Below are 24,236 nucleotides of genomic sequence, written 5' to 3' on the forward strand. Positions count from 1 at the left end.
AACCGTGGGCACAGTTTATTTTATTTTACAATTGTTTTATGAAGGATATTAGTCTTAGCTTTAGGTTAGAAACCCTGTCTTTTATTTTGGAGCTTTATTTCGGTTAGGAAACTTTGGGATTTGTAACACTTTTGTTTTGTTTGACTCATATCTGAATCAAAAATAATTTAATTAACTATTATCTTGGTGGTATATTGGTTTTTCTTGGAACTGGGAGTAGGAGGGGAGAATCACACATACACACATGTGCTATGTCACTGTATAACAATCAGCCATCTAACATACAAGCCAAGTGATTTACTAAAACTTTTAAGAAATGAGCGTTTTGGGGAGGCTTGGCCTAAACTAGCCTCTTAATAGTGATCCCTTTGCAGCCAGTATAGGAATCAGCCAGCGGTATTTTCTTATTGTTAGACCAATACATCAAAGGATTTCAGTATGAGATACTTTGTCTTCACTTCAGATCATTAGACTTTTTGTTAAATTCACACATAATTGCTCTGCTCTGATGGCATGTCTTTCTTTTCTCACTCCTCCGTGCACTCTGCACACACACATACGTAATGCCTTAAGTGTTGGATGCATGCATACACTTATTTTAAATGCAAGTAAACACTCAGCTCAAAGGTTTTCAAAAAGATGCATAAAAAGGGGTATTTAGACGGATATTAAAATAGAGGTGCATATGTTACATATATTTCTAAAATATGTCTTTCAGAATTCAAAATTTGACCCCCAGCAAGGGATCCCTTATTCATCACCATCGTTGTGTTTTTGGAATATGAAACCATTTATTTGTGCTCACCAGTATATCATATTTGGGTTTGTTGTGACCACAATAAAGATTCTTGCATTTTGAAATCATAATATTTGTTGACAGGCATCCTAACAGTGGATAAGACACTGAACCCTGAACCCTAAAATGCAGCTACCTGTCCACAAGAGTTTCCCCAAGGGGATTAATAAATTATAAATTATTATTTAACTGATTAATAACATAAAAAAAAGCTTGTGCTAATGTTTATAGTAATTGTTTCCTAAATGTTTCCTCTAAATCCTGGAAAAAACTACTTGTAGCATCTTAATATTTATGAGCAGGTAACTTAAAAAAATCTGTGTTTATTCTGCCAGTAATTAGTATGTAGTAAAAAAATGCTTTTAAGTCTAGCAGAAAAGCTATTTCCCCTTGTGCGGTGTAGCATGTTGGTTCAACTTCATTTCACCAGATCTTGTCATAACTTTGTTAAGGTTAATGCAAACGGTTGCATTTATTTCCTTTGAGTCAACACGTTAATTTTTAGAGGGAACAGGGCCGCTTAAATCTGCAACCAGATGAAGTATGTTTCTCAGCAGCCAAAGTTAAATAAATGCAATGCAAGTAAAGTTGATTCTTAGATAGAAACAGCCAAAATCAGAAACTGCCAGTCTAGCTGAGACGGTTGCCCCAGGCAGGAAACACAGCCTCAACTCTCTCCTTTGATCTATGTCATCACAAAAAGAGTTGGCTTTGCTGGCACAGAATGAATGATTACTGGATATCCCAGCTTGTAACTGAACAATCAGTCTGCCTTTCATGGCAAAGCTCCACCCTGGCATGTGTAGTTCTGCACTCCAGGTAAAGCTGTTGAGCTAATCTGGATCTGGACCACCAGTTATTTTGTCTCAAATATTGCAGCTACAGCACATCTTCTTCCACCTAAATCACCACCTAAACATAAAAAGGCATTTGTGTTCGAAAAAGTGTGAATATGCCAAAAAGACCCAAGGATAATTAGACATGATCCAATTAGGCCTGAAGCATGATTCATTAGATAATTAGATCAATAAAAAAATATTCATATGCATTAAAGGACAAATGTCCATAAGTGAAAACCATGATGTGTCTTCATGAGTGCACCTACAGTGATGTAAATGCATCTGATTTTACTCTGTATTTCAATCGCAGGCTCAGAATTTACAGCCACATAGATGATTGCAACATAAAATGTTCTTAAGTATGTTTTCAATCGCATTTGGATTATATTTTCTATTAACATAATGAGGATATTTTCACATGACCCACATGAGTGTCTGATTTAAGAGAGCCCCCACCAACAGAGGCAGACATCTGTTTGAAATAGCACCCCTTTTGGCATCAGTTGCAAAAATGGTAGTTGCTGTCTTATGTAACATTTATTTTCCCCCCAAAGAGTCAAAAACACTGCATGACAACCGTGCAAGCAAAGCTATTTGGTTTAGATTAAGCAATAAGACCTTGGGTTAGGTTTAGGCACTAAATAAACAAGGTTTAGGCAGCACCTAAAGTTTTTTGTCAATGAGAAAATTATTGTTCGTGGATGACTGGTAGAGAAAGATTGTGATCTGATTTCATTTCAAACACATTTTTTTAAAACAAAGTCACAATATTTTTCCAATATTTTCCAATATAGGTGTCTTTCCTGCCTAACCCCAACCACACACTGGAGTCTTGCATTAAATGCTGTCTGGATCACGTTCTGTTAACATAATGATGAAAAGGATGGCACGGTGGTGTAGTGTTAAGCACTGTTGCCTCACAGCTTTCTGTGTGGAGTTTTCACATTCTCTCCATGTCTGTGTGGGTTCTCTTCAGGTACTACAGCTTCCTCCAACTGTCCATGAGTCATGCGTGTTAGGTTAATCGCTGACTCTAAATTGCCCATAGGTGTAAATGTTTGTCTGTCTCTGTATGTTAGCCATGTGATAGACTGGCAACCTGTCCAGGGTGTCGCCTGCCTCTCGCCCAATGTTAGCTGGGATAGGCTCCAGCAATCACGTGACCCATAGGAAGACAAGCTATTAGGATAATGCACGGATAATGACAAAACAGAGTTCTTACTAATAATGTACTTCAGCTGACACCCTTTTGACTACAGCGCAGTAAGTGCACCATCAGCTAATGATCACATTACCAGAAGGTAATTAGGAGAATAAACTCTTCAAAATGCAAACATAACTTTCTAAGGTAGATTAAACCAACACTAATCAGTGTATCACAACGTAATTGTGAGATTCTGAGTTAAACACCGAGGAATTAAAAAAAAGTGTCATGTTGCCGTTCTATCCTGGCAATTTTTGTTTAAAAGATAGATGTGGTTTGAGCCTCTGCAATGGACTAGCTTCTTGTCCATAGGGATGAATTGCTAAGCTGCTTCACGCCTCAAAAACAGGAGATAATCTCCTTAGCAATGGGCCCCATCAGCTCAAACAGGGCTTACTTTTAAGAATATGCAGACTGACTACCCTTCAGAGGAGTGTATCATTGTTCAGTTCTGAAAAACATCTCAGGATCCCAAGAACTGCACCTGATTTTACTACCACTTCCAGAAGTCAGACATCAGAGTGTCACAAACTGCAGGATAGGATGTAAAAACGTCTCAGAGCAAATAATTAATAGACCACACAGTGCAGTTGAATATAAAATATGAAAGCCAAGGAAAATGCTTTAACATCTCTGCATGTGTTCTTTGTGTGAAAACAGCCATTGTACCAAAAAGGAAAATGGAAACAGTACAGTCTGGGCCAAATAGCCATTGAGCTCTGTAGGTGAGAAATTGAAAGCGAAATCCCATCAGCCTCAGGAAAGAACAAGCACTTTTAAAGCAAAGCTTATAGGGCTTCCTCTCCAATTTCAGTTATCCTAATGTTGTGGAATATTTCAAATGCCTCATTACTTGCATTTTGTGAGAAAGAGAGAAGCCTCTCTCTACTCTATAATGAGCCCTGAAGCTTATTAGACCAGTGTGCATTCAATTGAAAGGACCGATGCTTTCTCTTTTCTCCTTCTCTTTATGACTGAGACAGGCTTGGACCCTAATCAGAAAAACACAGAACTACATCATTACACTTGACGAAACTAAAGAGGATAATCCTGTAGTCCGTTTAGGGTATTTTATAATTGAATTGAGTTACTTTTGCCTTCTAACATATCATTGTGCACGAGCGTTTTGTTCAGTAGATGCCATATGTTTCTCTCAAACTGATGTCTTCAAATGGGCATATGAATCAAATGGCTTCCCATGGGAGCAAATGTGTGAAGCGTCAACCATGCAGAGGCTCCCTACAGTCCAGACCCACGTTTGCAATGTGTGGCAGTACTGCTGAGAAGACTAAACAGACTAACAAAGTCTCCATTCACTGGCTCCTTCATCTTGGCTTGCAGAGGAAGCCATATACCGACATAGTTTTAATAAGTCTAAGATGAGAGTGCTCTTGGCACCGTCTGGGAGATGGGGGCTGGGGTTGGGGTAATGGCCAAACAGCCAGGAGAATATAATTATTTTAGGGAAACTTCTTTAATCCAGTGTTATGCTAAGTTCTCAGCAAGCACCCTACTTTCTTCAAGCACTCTGCCCAGCTTCATAAACAGTTCACCACGTGAATTCTGATTAGGATTCGGGACATTTGGACATTAAAAGGGCACTAAACTGTACAAGCACTGTACTGTCCGTGCCATGCATAATATATTGCAAGGGCTCGTGTCTTTGCACTTAAGCTTTATATGAAAACCAAAGTGCTGACACTAGTGTGGGAATAAGGGTAAGCATGTACACTGGCTTTGTCTGAAGGTAACAAAGTGCACTTGCCAGCACCTCTAAATATCAGTAAATAATCTGTTACATCCATACAAAGCCAGCTGAAAAAACTGCATAGTCAATGAAAGACTGACGTCAATGTAACTCAGTATTGACAAAAGGTGAAACAGCAAGTATTGTTCTTATAAACAAGCTGCATTTTCTACTGATACAATCAAACAGAAAGATTTAACCACTGTTCTCTTAGTTGGAATCCCTAAAGGAAATCTGCTGGAGCCATTTAAGCTTTGCAGAGATAGGCACAAAAGATGGCTCCCCAGTGCGTCCCAGTGTGCCACATGCTAAGCTTTCTTCTACTGGGCCTGAGACTCATGCATCGTCACCATTTCTCAGCAGTCCACCCTGTAATGGCATTTTTTCATGAACGTAGCAGTTAAACTCTGCTAAGCCTGATGACAGACTTTCCCCCTGCAGCTAAAGCATCAAATGATTCTGAGCTCAACAAAGTATTTCAGTCTACCTTTCACCAAAGTGCTTCTCCCCTGTAAGCTGCGGGACCCAGACCTCATACACCTGTGTCACTGTTGTGTGTAAGCGCGTGCGTGTGTGTGTGTGTCAGTCTTCTTATACTTCAGTAGGATTTCATGGAACTACGCTGTGTTAAACATGAGCCCAAGGAGCATACTGGGCTCATGTTGCTATTAATGGTGCACTGACAACAGAAGAGTAGTGGATCTCTAAATCTTCTTTTTGCACCTTTTCCTCACTGATCAAACCAATGGCAGGAAAACGTCATGAAAACCACCTTCATACATTCCTCACATTTACAGAGACTTACAGGGCAGCCCTAAATTTTCCTTGACAAACCAATGCAGAGAAGCAGTGTTACTGATATCCTGACTGTCGGATGATAGGAAGAGAGGCAAAACGGGAGACGAAGTGTGTCAGATCACATTCCAAGAGAAATTAATGAGCACATGCACATACAGCACTTAAATCATGCAAATTGCCAGGCTGGTTTCATGTTGCTGTACCATTAGTTACTGCAACTATGAAGAAGATGAAGTGTGAGATAAGTGTGTGTAAGGGGAGTGAAAATGCATTACATAAATTCCATAGACTGGAATTATGACAGAGAAAATCTGTATCCTTACTGTGACATTAAAGTACTGATTTGTGAATGTTGCTGTCAAGCCTTGCTTATATTTGAGTGTAGAGTGTTCATACTGTGTATGTGAAATAAAAAAAAAGGTATTAGACACAGTGCTGCCTACATGTAGAACAGAGCAATCCTGGTTGTTTAGTAACCAGTTGCTGTAAACACCAACTTGCCTCTTGTTTTAATAAAATACAGTACAACATTGCTGCAAGGTAATATCCCAATCTGTGACCATGGCTAAATTGTTCAAGAATTAATTGAATCTGTCTCCACTGATTGATATTTATTCAGGAAGCAAAATCTAGATTGGCACCAGTGACAGGAGCAGCTGATGTTGCAGGGATAAGGTTTATTTATAAAATGTAACCATGGTGCCAAAATAAAGGTGTTGTTCAGTACCGAAGGATGTACTGTTTCAATATAGAATATATTAAATATCATTATAAACTTTATAATATCTTTACTACTTTATAATGCAGCTGTTGGTTTGCAACGCTGATTAACTACATCATTCATATCTTATTAATTCTACAAGTCACACTTAAATGGAAGGTTTCATTTTCCAACCATTGACAGCAGAACAGCAAATGAGCATAGGACAGAAAATAACCTTAATTGTCATGGTTTCTTGCAGCATCCTGTTTTCTTTCCTTCTCTGCCTGTCTCTCACCAGTTGTTACCTTCTCATTCTCAGGTACAGCCCCTCCCTCTGTCTGGTCTCTCCCTGTTTCCCTGAAGACTCATCTCGGCTCATCAGCACTCAGCTCCCACACCTGTGCCCTGTTGTCTCCCCCTGTCACTCTGTCGTCTCTTCTGAGGAATTCAGCTTCCCTCCTGCTGGAGCTACAGAGCTGACCATTTGGGCCCTTTTCTAGTTATGTGTTAGTTACTTCCTGCCTTCCTGTCCTATCAGTTTATTATGTTTGTTTGGACTCCTCTGTATGAGCTTCTGAGCCTTTGCTGTCAAAACAGAAAAAAGCACAATCCATTTGCCAAGTGGTTAAACCCCAAATATCAACATTTAAGTGTGGTTGAATAAATAAGAAAATTGACTATTGTTAGCCACAGTACTTTGGTTGAGACAGACTATAATCAGTCTTCAATGTTGATTGTTCATTGTAATTATTGTCTTTAGAGTAATCCATCTGTAATGATCATTGACTTTATGTCAAAAGGATTACAGGTTCCATGATGAACATCTTCCATCCATTCATTACATGTACTGTAGGTCAAATTTAATTACACACCATCCATTTAAACTCTGTTTAGGCTCAATGTGCAAAATTAAAAAAAAAGTTTAACAAGAACAAATGCTCCTGTCAGGACATAAACACAATATCAGAAATGACACAGGCATTTTGAAGTGTGTATATAACATAGAGAAAAAAACCCAGGAAGAGACCCTTGGGAGTTAAATGATGATGGGCCATGACATGGACATGGCACCAACGTAGCTTTAGGAATAAATAATCTTCCAGGAATTTGAAGCATGCTTGCCTTGAGGAGTAGCCTCAATGTCCCAGCCATGTCTGCAATAGTCTAATAAAAAAAAATCTAGAATTTGCAATATATGTGATATTGAATCAAAATAAAATCTACTGATATTTTTCATATAGTCAGTGTCTTTTCCAGGCTTTCAGGGTCACAGAGAGTGGCAGCATAAGGCAGCATGAAATCATATGTAACCTTGTGCAGGTTGCATCTCCATCTCAAAATTAATACACATATATAATCAATGAGGAACTAAACATCCCCTCCACTAGCTGACCTGCATGTGAATAGACAATGTCAAATGTCTGACATGAACACAGCCCTTGTCCGCTCTAGGGCAACACTGTAAACCACTGAGCTACTCTAGCATCGCTCCTGGAAGTTTACTAAACACCTGAAGAGTGGTCAAAGAAAAGCTTGTCTTTTATCAACTGCTTTCACGCCGACACAGCAAAGTTTGGATAAATCTACAACCCAAGGCAAAATACTGGGCCCTCCTGTGATGGCCTGCTCTGTTTCTCGTCATGAAACACATTACAGCCAGATGGATCAGATAGAGAGCAGACTGCATGACTCACTGTACACTTGCTGTATCCGTTTCATAACTAAACTAAAGTGCAATTGAAAATGGATTTATTTTTAGGGAATGTAATTAAAACCAGGTTATATTTTATATTAATATATTGACAATTAATATAAATGGCAAGTTATAAAGTATAGATAATGAACATATACAAATAAAATGTATCCAGGCAGGAGATTTCATTTCTGTCAAAGCATGCACCAACATAACAGCTGAACTGTTAAAAAATATATATTATAAATATATATATAATATATATTATATTATACATTTATTATAAATTTTATATTTGAAATATAATAAGATTATACTTTCTTTTAGTCATATGTGATCCCTGACTCTCACTCTTAACTATGATGGTGGCTTCTGCAGCATCTTAGTGCCAGTGTAGCATGATTGGGTTGTGAATGTATGTGTTACCAGGATATACAGTAGTTGTCCTAATATGGGGAACAATATTCCAAATATTAGCAATCCTGGAATTTATGCAAGACTCTAAGGAAAGAAACCCAGTTTCAATGCATTTTCACCTGTAAACATCATCTTGGTGCTATCAATTCACCAACTAGCCAACCTCTACCTAACTTAGGTGCAGCTACACTAAAAAATAAGCGGTGTTCCAGCGACGGTCAATAAGTGGAAAACTGCAAAGCCCTTTGCTCATTAAGGAAACAGAGCTGAAGTCCTTGAAGTTGGCATCACAGCATAACTACCACTTGATGTTGATTCAGAGTCCTTGGCTCCTTCTCTGCCACTTCTAGTCCTTGAATATATCCATATTATGCATTACAAAGGACTCCACAATACTATTTCTTGTAGTGTGGCTTAACTGAAGGCAGTCCACTCCCTGTGTGCACTGGCCATGGAAGTAGATGCCCTATATTCCTGAGGGTAACAGCTGACAAGGTCACTGAGCTGATTGATGCTAGCCTCCAGAGTCCTCGGTGTACAGGTTCAACACCAATCTCCATTTCTGAGGTGCTATGGAAAAGAACGCCTATGGGGACGAAAGGAACCACTAACATTCCCCCACAGACTTCTCCATGTGTCTTTCCATAAAGGTGGCAATATGTACTGAATCCATTCATTTGTAACTCCAGGGTGTGACATAAATTCCTGCTTCTTCCTAAAAATACCCAACTCTCACAAAGTTTAACAATAAAATGACAATTATGGTATCAGTGAATTACTGTAACACTGTATTCATCGTGTGTGTAATTAGGTCAGCCCAACATTTCACCACATTCGGTCCTAAAAATATGGTAAGGACAGGAAAAATACCAGTCTATGCTATTTCCCTGCATGTTTTTCCCTTTAACCAATTAAACAGCAGGATTGCATACATAAAATATCACATTCTGCTTCACTACTGCCACCACACTGATACAGAAACTATACAGCACAAAAGGTCGTATGAAATAATTATTACACTAGGCTCCTCTCCAGTCAGCCATCCATTCCCTCTCTGCCATGTAATGTCAGACAAACAAGTGTGTATCAAGAATTCATAGGGAGATCAGTGACAAAGTGCTCACTTGCATTGTAAAGCAGACACTGACACTACCTCTTCAAATGGAAGCATCAATGTTTTTCAAGCCTGGAGAGAGTCAATCTCAGATTTTAATCCAAAACACGAGAGAGCTCAGAAATAGATTTTACAGCTGCCTCTCCCATTTGTATTAGCAACAACTAAAAATATCTTCACAAACATGCATTCTGTCTTATTCCTTTTTATTTATTTATTTATTTATTTTTTATTTATTTTTCGCCCAAAGCAGAACATATAAGAACCCTTTGAGGAACTGATTCCCTCTACCTGCATTTCCAACGGGGGATAGATTTACTTCCAAGATAGTAGTGGCAACTTCCAAAAAGGTCCCTGGATTGAGAAGTAATAGTCTCTGAAGGTGCAGGAACTATTGAGGCATTGCCTGCAGCAATAGCCATTGCTGACTGATCCATTACCACATTTTACACGTACTAGCTGCATTGTCACGCCTTTGATATGTCAGCGAGATAATACGCTTAATGTTACCAGGGATTTGTGTCTGCTGTGGAAATGCAAATCTGAATTCCCTCAATGACCTTTACCTCAGGGAAAGTTACTAGAAAGAAAACTGAAAGAAAAACCTCTGTGGAAACCTGTCATGTACATACATGTACTGTATATGTCGTCTACAATAATGTAATACTAAATTCTACATCATGATGATTTAGTCTCACCAGGAATTTCACCTGGTTAACTCCGACTGAGGAACAAGCTGTCAGTGACTCCTGCAGCATAGAAAGAAACTCAAGATTTTTTTATACTATTTTATTGATCTCCTTAGGGAAATTGTTGTTGGACAGTAGGAGTCAAACCACTGGCCCCCCTACCAACAGAACTACTGCCTCTAAAACATGTGTCTGGTTTAGCTAGCCATCCAGAGATTTATGCTGAGAAACAGCAGAAATCAGTGCTGCAGTTAGAGCTAATATATATTTTCTTTATCTTAAATTAATCGGTTGTAAGTCTATTGCAGTGCTCAGTATTTTATGTGCACTCGATGAGAGTTATTGAATGTGATCTTGCAAACAGGAGCGAGATTAACATAATCATTAACATCTTACACTATATCACTATTACTTGTTCATTTCTTGAATTTTACATGGCAAAAATGACCTATCAGGAGGCGGCTTACGGTTTGCTACCCTCGAAGCAGTGACGCACACTGTTGCTCTCATATACAGACTTACTGTTAGAGCAGGTGCATTCCTACTTTGGTGTGAACAACACAGAGCACCACCATTGTTTTGTTGGTGTATCAAAGACTATCTCTGCTCCTTCTGCCGATCTCATGGCTGTTTTTTAGAGTCAGCTTGAAGTATCCAGATGGTTGGGTTATTCAAGGACTCGAAAAAGGACAGATAAAATCCATGGGAAATATAATTGGAAACGTGCTTCCTTGTCTGTGCGAGAATATACTTGTCTATTGTTTGACTAAAAGCATGGCCTGATGCTTCTCAGCATCAATTAAGAGTTAATGAGATATCATCATGAATTATACAGTGTGAAAAATACTCAATGGTAATTATCATTTCATGAAAGTGAATATCAAAAAGTTGAACTGGTTTTCATGAAGTTCATGTCAATTATTTTTCATAAGATGAGCAATGAGCTGGATGCAGTGTCTTTCAAAAGAAAAAGAAATGACATTTTATTCTAAAAGAAAGAGAAATTCTTTCCTATTTGCAACTGATGTTAAAACCACCAGTGGTTGGGTCTGCCTTTACTCACAGGTTGTGGTGTATTAGCTTTGACACTCATAATGAAGGCTTTAACGCAACGACTTCATCACATTTTTAATTATACGTTAACTTATTGCAGTTAGATGACCCAGACCTCATATGCAGACTCAGGGCGGTGGTGATAACTGTTTGTGGAAACTCGCCATCATAAAAGATAACAAAAGCCTCAGCGCTGACAGTTGATGTAAAAGAACTTTCCAATGAAACAGAGCCGAGACATTTTTCAATGTACTTTGCCCTAAATCAATATCCATCAGCAATCTGGAATGAAATCGAGATTGGTTTCACCAGCAGGCCTAATGCTCGCTGAGTTCCATCTAATGGCACCATCCTAAAACAGAAGCGCTATGATTTCTTATTTGATTTGACTGAAGACTAGTTCTAATGGTTAAAGTCACACAAGAACTTGAGTTTACATTGCTTCAGCTAGGGGAAAGAAAGAAACCAGCACAGTGCTTCAGCACTGCTTGTTTGACACATTCATTTCTTTCAGCTGAATTTACCGACAGGGCTGAGAAGGCAACTTACCTTGAACAATGAGATGCACTTTTGTGGATTTTGGCTTCTTGTTTGTGAGGATAGAGCAGACGTATGGTCCCTCGTCGTGGACGTCGACATTTTGGATCTTGATGCTGTACTCTGTGATCGCTGTGTTTTCCATGAGGATGACGCGGGGATCCAAAGACCACTTCTCTTTCCCTGCGAATAGAATGGTGGTGCGATTGAGCCATGCCACTCGTGATACTTTGCTGTCCACATTGCATCTGGTAGAGAGAAACAAACAAAATTATGCATTAGATATTTGGCCTACAACATAATTGTCTAAATGTATGTCAGAACCTATGAAACACCATCTGTGATCTTTTACCTATCACATTATTCTTCTATATTTACTTTCGCTGTAGCCCACCATTCATTAAGTGTTATCGTTTTACAGTCTACATCAAAGTTAATTTCTATTAGATCCATGTTAAACTGTGAGGTTGGCAGTAAACTTATAAGAGTGTTCATATCTGACACTGTATAGGCGGCTGAATAGGAAATAGGGATACAAACCAAACAAAATGCACCCCAATACATAACAGACCCACCAGATCCCCTTACTGTAGGGGTCAAGAATTCAGGACATTTGCTTTCATTTGTTATCTGCGAGTAGCTGTTTATGTCTAACTACCAGATCAGTCTTTTCTTTAGGGACGGTTCATCTATCCATTCATTATCTTAACCATTTTGCTTGTTAAGAGTGGCGGGGGTCCTTGCACCTATCCTAGCTGTCACTGGGTAAAAGGCTGGGTACACCCTGAACGGGTTGTAGTGCAGGGCTTCCATATAGATACAGACAAACATTCAAACCTATTTAGAGTCACCAATTGCATGTCTTTGGGCATGCCAAACCACTGAGCCTCCTGAGCACCACAAAGAAACCCACATGAACACGACAAAAATGTTTAAGCTGTCTTTAGGGAAAGTACAATTAATTATTGATTGTATCAGTAAAAGAATAGAAAAAAGTGAGCCATTCTTCCCTCTTTGTTAAATTAATATTTGACGTTATTGAGTTTGCATTAATGTAAAAAAATCCATGAATGTCTTTAATGTCTCTAAATCCAGAATAGCTGGAAATTTCTGAAAACTTTCACATACTGACAGATGAATTCAGTGCACAAAGCCTCAGAGTCTATCTGATTAGTCTGCTGGTTTCAGCAGACGTTATCACACACGGTCCACAGAGCGCAAGAGCCACAAGAGCTTCACACACCCAACAGTGTTTGCTAACCCCTAAGTCTTACACACACACAAACACACACACACACACACACACACACACACACAGTAAATAGAGCAAAACAAGACATTTCAGGTTCACAGATTAACACGGGCTGGCAAAAACTAAAGTGTGCAGGCTGCCTGTGGTGCTGAACCCAGGGAAAAAGGAAGGTGTGAGAGAAAGGAGGGAATCAGAAGGAATCAGGCAACAAACATGAAGAGATTCATTATCAGCAACCAGGATGCTAAAAGAAGTTTGTTTGTGTCAAATGTGTCAATATGAATCTGAAAAATATGAAGCTGGAGAAAAAACTAAATAAATACAGATTCATGTTAAATCTCCAACTGCTTAGATTTCATAACTACTAGAAACCACTATAAAATAATAAATGTATCTGTAAACATCCAGACACGCAGAATGCTAATCATTGTGAAAATTCATTAATCGATTAGCAGTGGTTTAGAAATGGAATTACACATACACATTTGAATGAGATCAATATTCTATTGTGTTCTTTGTAAAATTGAAAACACATTCATTCTTCCTTTTTGATCTTAAGATACAGTAACATCACCAATCATCAAGATGCATTAAAAAAAAAACATTTGTGGACACACATGAAGCTGGCAAAGCGGAAAACAGTTAAAGAAGTAGTTACTAAACTAAATTAATTGAGAGAAATTCCATTTAGTTAGCAAAGAAATTTTGATTTTTATAGCCTGATGCTTCCATTATATTCTTGCAGCACAAAGTAGACCAGGCCAGAAGATGTCTCTATATAAACCTGGTCCATCAGATTCAGTCTCACCAAGGCTGTGAAGAATGGCTAAAGTATCTTTCACGCTAAAAAGAAAATATAAAAATAACCATAATAACTAGATACAGTAGTCATGGTCATTACATTTCATTACACTTCAAGAGTTTCGCGCTGTGTCTTGGTTGAACAATGCCCCCCCAGTCTCAGGTTGTGTGCCCTCTAGAGCAGGTTTCCTCATAGGAAACATTGTCTCATCAGACCAGTGAAATCTGTCTCCTTTAAATTGCATTTGCCAAATTCCAAGTGGGCTGTCATTTGCCTTTTACTCAAAGTCGATTTAATGGAATATTACTGAGATGACTGTCCTTTCAACAAGTTCCAACAATCTCTGCTGAGGATTTCTGAAGCTCTGTTAGACTGAGTGTTAGGCTCTCGGTCACATTATGGCCTGTCCTGTCGAGTCCCGTCCAGCTGTCCAGTTACACACTTTGACAGGGCAACCAATTCTAGGAGGATCCCTGGTGGGTGATTGATTTTTGATTTTTAAAAAACATGTCACTCCTAGTCTGTTAAAAGCGATATTAGCAATTGTATTATTTATTTATAAAAACTAGATCACAATACAGTACATTATAAAAGAAAGTGAAGAGTGTGAATAGTTTCTGAAGCCAGTGTATCACCAGCATCACTTGAAAACATGAAGTACATAATAATGGTTGATTGGGCTGACTGTGTGTGACTACAACCTAACTATAACAGAATGGTGCTTAGTGAACTGCAATCTCACATAACGTCTTATATAAAAAGGCACCTTAATATTTCTTCTTGTAGCTCCATAAAATGTTATCTTAAAGCCAAAACTGTGAGACCAGCAGTCAATTTAGATGAAGTGATAGACATTAGAGGGAAATCAATGCACATCAGAAAATGCAGCCAGACAAGACTGCGTGTTTGAGGAGTGTTATGGTTTGCTGAACTGATACCATCAAGAAACATCATTTTGACTGCCTCCCAACAAATATGAGGCAAACTATGTGTTTTGAAAAGAAATACTGGATTCCATAATGTTTGCTCTTGGGGAGAATATACCTAAAAAAAATAAATAAAAGCTTTTTCTTATTTTTCTAAAAGCAAAGATGGAAATCAAGGCTTTTTGACACAGGTCACGTCTTCTTGAGAAGCCCTAATGGTATTAAATAAGGAAGTAAAACATTAAAGAATTAAAGATCAGTAATGGTCATTAAACTGTGTCCTTTTCATTTGAGGCTTAGAAGATTTACATCTTACATAACTGGAGAAATTACAGCCAAATTTTGAAAAACCTGTGATGCTAAACAGATCTCAGTTTTTAAATAAAGAGTATGACCCACATAAACTAGCTAAGTAGTGCCAGCCACTTTAAAGAAAGGAGGTGGACGGCGGTAAAGGGGACACCTGACTAGATGGACAACACACTACAGGCTCATTCATTTACAGGATGGGTAAATGAAACACAAGCATCTCCTACAGGAGGCCATAGTTTGAGTCCACTGTGAAAAAACTGTCTGTTGATGTTCTTGTAACAAGTCTGGTGATGCACTTCATGTTACATCTTGTTTCAAGCCCTAAACCTCTTTGTCTTTGTGCATAAATGCAACCAGGTCTTTTAGCTTTACAGTAGTCCAACATTTTTGAAAAGCAATTATCAGACACAGTTAAGCTATAGTCGAAATAAGCTAATGAAATGTTTCTCAATTTGATCTGCTGCTAGGAGTGCAAGTTGAACAGATACAGTAACTGCTTCCCTACGTGGGGGCGCCCATACAACAAAAAAGTCTCATGAAACATATGAGAAGATAGGGCCAAATGATGTATAATGGGCATTAAGGTTAGAGAATATGTTACTCTTGTAAGAAACAACCGAAGATAGTAAAGTACTATTTTTTTAAAGAATCATTATCAACCTGTTAGTTCTGGAGTGTTTTCACCCGTAAGAAGTCTGAATTCCCTATAGCAGTAGAGCTATACTATGAATGCTTGGCTTAGCTCAGTTGGTAGCGCAGTCATCTATAAACTTCAGGGTTACTGGTTCAATTCCTGGTTCCTCCTGGCTATATGTCAACGTGTCCTTGGACAAGACACCAACACAGTAGTGCCTTCATCAACTGCAGCTGTCCAAACAGCTTTTGTCAAGGCCTTTTAGTTTCAGCTGATCAGTTTTAAATGCTGTAGGAATAATAGTGAAAATACAGCCTCTGTTTCTGGGCTGGGTTCCCACAGTGGGTCCTTCAGCACAGAGCACATTGTAAGATGGCTGAGTGTTACATATCAATTGTTTTTATTCAAATAATCGATCTAAATAAAGGAGAGCAACTGAAAAAAAAGGAACTTTGTTTTTTTTAAATAATGAATTACTGGATTACTTAGAAAAATGTTCCAGTAGCAAATCTAAACATCTAAACATGATGTGAATATCAGTGCAAGAACATCCAATCAATATACTTAAGACTACTAAGACTCCTACAAAAGCACTCCAGTCCACAGTTTGGGGATAAATGGGGTCATAAAATGTTATTACAAAAAGGTTATCTCCCCCTCTGCATTGTCCCTGCCAGATGCTGCAGTGCTACTTAGCACTTAGTAGAATGCATGCCAAGCTACTGCAAAGGAGAATAAAGCTGCAGGTGCAACAAAAGGAAATTCAGATAGTTAATTCATTATTAAAATTTATTTTTATTAGTCTCTTTCTGTAGTTACTCTGGGAGTGTGATAAGGAGAAATGATGTCCGCAGTCCGTGCTATCCTTCCTCTTTGTCTGCATTCATATTCATACTAGTGCTCGCATTCACACTGGGAGCTTCAGTTCGGTCCTGTGGAGCTACGAGAGGTTAAGTGCACAAGGGCACCTTGTCAGGAGCGCCTCTGGAAAGAAGAGCATATTAATCTTTTATTTTATTTTATTTTTCCCCTGTAATCCCCAGCAGCCCCTGGGATTTCAACCAGTGACCTTCCAGTGTGCGTCTTCAACCTTTAAAGGGGAAACTGACCGACTTAACTGGATGGATGTCTCTTCATCCCGATAGTTTCAGTTCAGTTTGCCAAAAGTTTCGGGATTGTGTCATGTTTTTTGTGTTCAAAAGCCACATAAGTGCATCCACAGCCACAAATATTCCCATAAATTGTAGTACGGTTCCTACACATGCTCTTGTCTGTGCAGAAATGCACAGATTGCGGTAGTATATAGGCCAAATTGCTCACAGTAAGCAATGTACTGCAGATCACAGCAAGTAACTGCGTGAACGCTTTGGAAACAAGAGCACTGCAGGAGAGTTTTGTAAAAGTAACACCACAGACTATGGCTGATTATGCTGTGTTGTCTCTGTGAGTTCTAGATGGATGACTCTACTTTTATAAAGTCTCCTTTAAAAATGCACATACAATTTCCTAAACCACATTAAACCCATGGGTCTGTTTAGTTGTTTGTTTTTTTGTATATTATCTGATCCATGCAGATAAAAGGTGCAGAGACAGCACAACATTCAGATATTTTCTTCTCAGCCACAATAGTGGCAGTGTTCAATGGGCAGACAGGGAGAAATCAATCAGAAAAAAAGGAAGATACCAATACAATACCAATTTCTCTACTGACAGGAGGCTCAGTAGAGCAGAATATAATACACATGCAATACCTGGCTATGAACCCAGTCTTCTGACACTGCACTTGAGTTTTTACTCCCCATTTCCACGCTTAAATGTCCAAATGAACGAAAACAAATGTTGAGGAACATTGATTTGATATGTGTATATAAGGTACACACACACACACCTTGATGTGTGGTTTCTAATTCAGAGGTTTGACAGGGTTTGTCCCTGCTAAGACACCTAGTTGACAAGATGGCGCATTAGGTCTTAACATCACCTTAACATCAAACGACAGACAGCTTACGAATTGGCCGCACTTATGAGTTCCAGTACTTGGAGAGAGGCCAACAGTGGGTGACACTGTCACAAACTGTCCTGTCGTAACACTTAGCTGACAGTCAGTGTACTTTTCTCAACTGCTCTTCATGCCAAAATGGTTTGTGCTCGGTGCCTGGTGTGATGATACTTGAAGTTGTGTTTCATTTGAAATCGTCTGTCCTCTGTCTAGTGCTCATCTCCATTACTGCTGCAACACAGAAAGTGGTTAGTGATTAAAGGATCATTTCCAACACTTTTATGTTATTAATTTCTTGTCCTTTGTCCTTTCTTGGTTTTACTTGCTTGTTATTACCTACGTGTGGCTCTGGTATACTGCACTGCTGCTGATCCACGTTCAAAGTAAAGATGTTAATGATTCTATACATGTTCTGATATTCATGGTTCAACTGGATGCTGCTGGACTCATATGATGTTAATGTTGTTTCTATTTTTAGCTTAAGTCATAATCCAGAAAATATCCATGAAATTATTTGAATATCCTACCATGTCCATTTTGGGATTTATATGAGCAACATAGAAATTACATTCCTATGCACAGTCCAAATGTAATTATGTTTTCCAGGCAACATACTAAGTGACTGGATTGTGCAAACCGGAAAGGAGTTATGCCAATTTACACACACTGTAGACCAGACCAGACCCGACCAGTATTTTCCAGCCCTAAACCAAGCGCTGTGAGTGTTCTGGACATTTTGGTGGATATGTTCAGCATCGACATACTACAATTTATGTTAACCATCAACATCTTCTCATGATGTTAACAGAAAATCTAATTCAATTATGCTCATTTGCAGTTACAGTTTAGCTGTAAAGAAACGCCATTTGTAATGTGGAATCCAGTGCCACAATTAGAATTGTATCCCTCTGCTGTCAACCACTGTATTACTGTATAGTCTCCTACAGCTGTATGAAGTTACTGCTAATGGAAACGTCTTTCCTATTGCTGTTGTTCATTTGGTGAAACCTGGTGTAGCTTTCAGTGTAATGCTGTCAGTAGAAAATATCTGAGCTGATCAATTCTCCCAGTGAAACCACATTAAATGATGATTCTTATGTGCACTACTTTAAACAGGTAATGTTATGACGAACTATCACAGCCATCATTTGGTGTGTATAATGTGGTACAGTATGCTGTGCTTTAAGTCCCAAGTGTTTGGGTTTGTGGGGTTTAATTGTTTTTTTGTCATGATTTTTACTTCAAAGTTCAAGCAAGAGTAAAGATCTATTTTAATTGAATTTGTGTTATTTTGTTCCCTGGTCAGAGAAAAAATGGATGAAATTAGAATTAGGTTAATTCATTCAGTTTATTTAGTTTGTTTTACTGGACCTACCTTGAAATCTCTTCCTGTTATCTAAAGATAACTGAAGATTAATATTTTTGAAGGGCTATAGCTGATGTTTTCTAAGCACTGACAAGAGTGGAGTCTGGATGAATTCATCAGGTCAAAAAAAATTGATACAAAAACTCCAATTAATACAAAACTCCAAAAAATGGTTGACTCATTTCTATCAGCCTCAGCTGTAGCCTACCGTGCTAATTATGAAGTGCTGGTGAACAAGATCAGCTTGTAGCTCTAAGCCTGTTGGGATGCTGACATTAGCCTTTAGCTCAAAGCAGCACAATGCATCATTGTAGATGTTGGACACATTACCGCAAACTAATTAACAATGTCATCATGGTGATGAAATCTTTGTTTCAGGAGATATGAACAGGAAAAGGGAAAAGAAAGGAGAGAAAAACCTACAAAGGACAGACAATGTTTCCATCCTATAGACTACAAATCCCACAGTGCACCAGTTAGGCTTAGCTTTGACCCAAGTTTATTTCTCTTTTTTTCATTTTTCCATATTTCAGAGACCAAAACATGACTTCTGTACAGTTTCATAGAAATGTACATTTTCAGGAACTCTGGTTGAGCACTTCTATTTTTTCACTCGCAGCCTGTAGACAAATACAGCATTTCAACATCGCTCTATGTCACACTCCTACATTTCCCTCTGCAAAAGTATTTCTAACTCAGTAGCTGATGTTCTCTGCTGTTACTTTGCATTCCAATAATGCACTATGCAGGGGATTTCATAGACCACAGGAGACTTAAAATATCTTCTGAATTGTATTGAGCAAAGCAACAGTAGCATCTTGAGCTAAAATATTTTTGCCTGTAAAAAAAGTAAACAGATACAGCATAAAGCTTTAGTCCAATGCCAAACATCTATTAATGTACAAACTCTGGTTGCACTGAATTATTCTGCATGTATTTACTGTTTATCCAGTGTGTCTTCATGTTTCTGTCCATTTTTAATGTACACCTAAATCTAATCTCGTCCGTCTCAGGGGTGCACTCATGTCCATTCATATTTGCTTCTGTCCTCTGAAAAAAAAACATTTATTGCTTATATTTTATCTTATTCTATTGTAAACTGACACTGCATGAAGCCTGTCAGCTTGTCTAAACACATTTACTCAGATGTGTTTGCACTCCAAAGAATACAATTGCTGGGTTTACAATTTCGCAGTGTCCTTGTTGTCGGGGTAAAAGTAGTTTCCAGCAGTGAGTGGAGGAGTCAAATGGTGGTTTATATCTTCACCGAGCCAACACTGTCGTCAACAGCAATATGGACCGTGGCGCAAACAGTGAATTGGAAATGACAACTGGAAGCTGGGACGAAAAAAGACAAAAACGAATGTACTCATGTCGCGTGCTGGAGTTTTTGTTTTTTAAAAACCTGCTCCTCTCAGCTAAACTTTGGGAGCACAAGAATGTAAGACTCAACTGTGAGCTCTTATTACACGGAAAAATGCCCGGAATGACAATCACATGAACACTGACAACAATTCTGCTCAGCCGCCCAGCTGTGCTTCCTATCATAATTTCTCAGACCTAGAATGTTTTTTTATTTGTATTATTTTTCTGCACACCAATGCCACATTAATATTTCACATGCCAAGCACAAAAACGGGAACTTGGAGTGTACCCTTGAAGCAACAGCATTCTCAGCAGCATTCAGTAAAAAAATACACATCTACTGTATGCCCAATGCTGCTATAAGGACTGTGTACTAGAAAAGACACTGAACACAGATGCATCTGTGAGTCAGCCCCCCCCCCCCCCCCTCATGGACCTACAGGTATAGTTTAACACAGACTGCCAGGATAGTATATAAATAAAAATACTTGTATGCTACTTGGCACTCATGGCCCTTGCAGACCTAAAAACAGTTACAAGAAAGTGAAGTGCATTGTTCTGTGAAGTGCTCTGTGTTTGGGAGATATGAGGAATAAATGGAATACTCCATTCCACCGTATGCAAAATGATTGTTAACAACAACAGAGGAGCCACCAACTGCCAAACGTAAAGCGAATGTAGCCCGTAATGTTCACCACGCTACACTGCCCGAAATGTCAGCACCTGTGAAAATTTCCATTTGCCACGAGTCTACACCGAGTGCCAGATTTGCATATCTTTAGCATTCTCTGGAAAGCAGTTTGGAAAATGTGCCTGAAAAGAGAAGGTTACGGAGCACGGTGAGATGTTGCCCCGCAGAGTCCCTGGGACAGAACGGGCGACAAAGGATTCATATTAAAGACAGATTATTGTTTTCTCACCACACAATGCCTAGCCTTCAATTCAATGGACCACACTGGATGAATAGCATTACTCATACTGTCATTTCCTACAGCCACTGCAGGGTCAGAGGAGACAGCCATATGGGAATCCAGTTCTATCACAGTGCTCCATCAAAGTCAAGACGTGAATCAGAGAGAGTGGAGAAATACTCCCTACAGGATGTGTGTGACAGACATTTCAAGTACAGGATGTTTTACTTACTGCTGAGCCAGTACTGCAAAAAATGGGGGTTTTAACAGCTAAAGAAATAGTTACATAGCTGGTCTGAGGTAAACCTAACCATGAAAGCTAACCTCGCCAGGACCAGGTCTGGATGATTAAGAATTTCTTGTAGTTTAGCCTGGCTCACTGAAGTGAACCTGATTCAATCTTGCTTTGTTACACTCATGTCTGGTTCACTGTAAATGAAATGGTGCACAAGTTGCAGAGAAACACAAATATACATTGGTGGAATGGATCTAAGTGCAATTCATAAATTTGCAGTAGTACTTTACACAATAATTTATACTTCATTCCACTACATTTTATTAATCAGCTTTATTCATGCTAGTTTACAGCTTATAATTACTATGTATATTTATGAAAGGCTATATGTAATGTCAGGCAGCATGGTGGTGTTGTGGTTAGAACTGCAACATCACAGCTTACACAGCTACAGTACAAGGTTATGGGTCTGAATTTGCTGACCCCAAAAATGTCTCAGATCCTCTTTTTTCTTTGCAGTTACTTTTGGTATTGATCTTCAAGACCAGTGAGGTAAACATACAGTACCTGTAGGTGTGGAAGTGCAGTGTTCATGTTTGTCTGTTTCTGTGTGTCAGCCTGCATTAGACTGACATTCTGTCCAAGGTGTACCCTGTGTACTGTCCAGCCCTACTATAACCCTTTACTTATAAGGACAGTGGATGGATGTATATGATGGGCATTTTACAGGATAACTTTTCTTGGTCGGTACATTTTTAACAGTTTTTGCTTCAAATGCTCTAAACTGACAGTAGGATCTTTGCACAGCATGCTGAATAAAACCTGCGTGTGTGATCTCAGTGCAAATATTTTTTTAACTATCTTAACCAAGTGTTGTAGAATGAAGAAGCATCTCGCCACATGGAGCAGCATGTTTGGATGACGAGATTGTTTTTGGACAACAATAACCAAGGTCTATAGCAATGATTGCAGACGGATGGATATTATTATTAATATTATCTAGGGGTAGAGTCAATTTATTTTTTTTAATGTCTGTGAAATCGGATTAGTTATATTTTAGGGATAATGATAAGTCATGTTTCCTCCTGTGTCTACAATCTGTTTGCATTTAAACATGTTGTTTTATGCTTCATGCAACTCTCATTCACACACAATGTATACTAAACCTACCACTTAGGTACGCCACATGGGTACCTCTGGTACAAGAAATAACTGAACAACCGCACTGCTGTTGTGAATATATTACACACAGGTCACTGATGACCTGATTAATCTCCCTTCCTCTTTGTGGAAACCTTAAATTGAAATACTCACCAGAACCACCAGGATGGCTACATATGACAAAAACACTTAAAGTGCTATTGCTCTATGAACACAAGGCACTCAATAACACAACAAATTATTACCATAAATTATTCATAATTATTCACTCAGTATTCATCTATTCAAGGTCATGGACACTGGTTAGTATATACACCAAATGGATGCTTCTGCCCTGTCACATTTAATCATAAGTAACAGATAACTGGTGGGCAGCCTCGAGGCTCATGTCAAGGATTCTTCATCATTACAATGGTGGGTGTACACACAGACAGCTTTCAGTGCCTAGTGGCAGTCTGGTAATGCAATCATTACACCATTAGTGTTGTTTCTTCTAAAAAAAACAGCTTGAAGTGATGAGGGGAAAAAAATCATATGGTTCATAAGTGATGTCCGTTAGAAACAAACACATTTAAAACCAGCTGAAAAATGGCACAGATGCTCAGGGGCTTTCACTAACAAGGATCACTGTCTCCCGCCTCAAATGAAATTCAACTGATTTCAGAAGCGAGTGGCTAAGAACGAGGAATAGCATTCAGTCAAGTGGAGATGAATGACTCTTCTCATAAACTGTATCCATAACTACACTTTTGTGGGAAAAAAAAAATAAACCAAGCTGCTGGAGAGCTGCTTCTCATATGATTCGACAGCATTTAGGTGTAGTGATGGAAGCCATACAGTCTCGAATCCGTGTCCTAAAAGCTGCTTCACGCCCAGTCTAACTACTGCTCAGTTCTTTAACAGTGTTGAACGAGTATAGTCACTAATGGAATTTTACTAGGAAGCTGGAAGCATCACAGTATGTCTCAGGTCTGTGGAAGCTCTCTAGAGTTTGGGGCCGAATTACATTTCATATTAAAAACTCATTTTGAATTTGGAAATCATTTAAATCCTGTATTTAATTGAAAATATTTCAAAAAACAACTCACAGCTAATGAGGTTAACATGCCAACATCATGACTGGGCATAAAAAAGAATGTCCCAGAGGGGCTGAGTCTCATGTTCCTTTAGAAGTATGGGCTCTGGTTCACCATACTCCCTACAGTTTATAATCTCACTAAAACAGTCTTCAGAAATCTGTGTGCAAGGGACAAGGCCAAAAACTAAAAGTAATACTTAATGAGTGTGATCTTCAGAACCTCAGGGGGTACTGTATTAAAATCAGTCATAATTCTGTAGTGGAAATTCTGCATGGCTCAAGGACACCTCAGAAAACCACAGTCAGTGAACATGGTTAATCACTGCACCTAATGCAATGGATAACGTGCACATCTGTGATTGTAACATACAGATCTTGGAGGAACATATGCTGCCATCTAGATGATGTCTTTTTCAGGGAAGGTCTGAAGGTCTTCTTTATTTATCAAGACAATGTCAAACCACATTCTGCATGTGTAGATCTGTCACCCATTTAAAATATTTGGTGTATTATGAACTATTTAAAATTTCATGCTGTCCCTTTCTTCATTTTTGGTTTCTTATCTTTATTTCAGTTATTTACATATATTACAACGCACACATTTT

At 38.7% G+C, this 24,236-nt stretch overlaps 1 protein-coding gene across 3 annotated transcripts in view; it reads right to left on the minus strand.

The window, feature by feature from the left end:
• The window catches only part of opcml (opioid binding protein/cell adhesion molecule-like), a 262,498-nt gene that overhangs the window by 73,533 nt on the left and 164,729 nt on the right, over window positions 1-24,236 (minus strand). For all 3 annotated transcript variants that reach the window (XM_026370142.1, XM_026370143.1, XM_026370141.1), the window contains one exon: window positions 11,603-11,838. In XM_026370142.1, coding sequence (XP_026225927.1) covers window positions 11,603-11,838 — 236 coding nt within the window. The remainder of the gene's footprint in view (window positions 1-11,602; window positions 11,839-24,236) is intronic.

The sequence above is a fragment of the Anabas testudineus genome, chromosome 14 (assembly GCF_900324465.2).
Source record: "Anabas testudineus chromosome 14, fAnaTes1.2, whole genome shotgun sequence".
Taxonomy (NCBI): domain Eukaryota; kingdom Metazoa; phylum Chordata; class Actinopteri; order Anabantiformes; family Anabantidae; genus Anabas; species Anabas testudineus.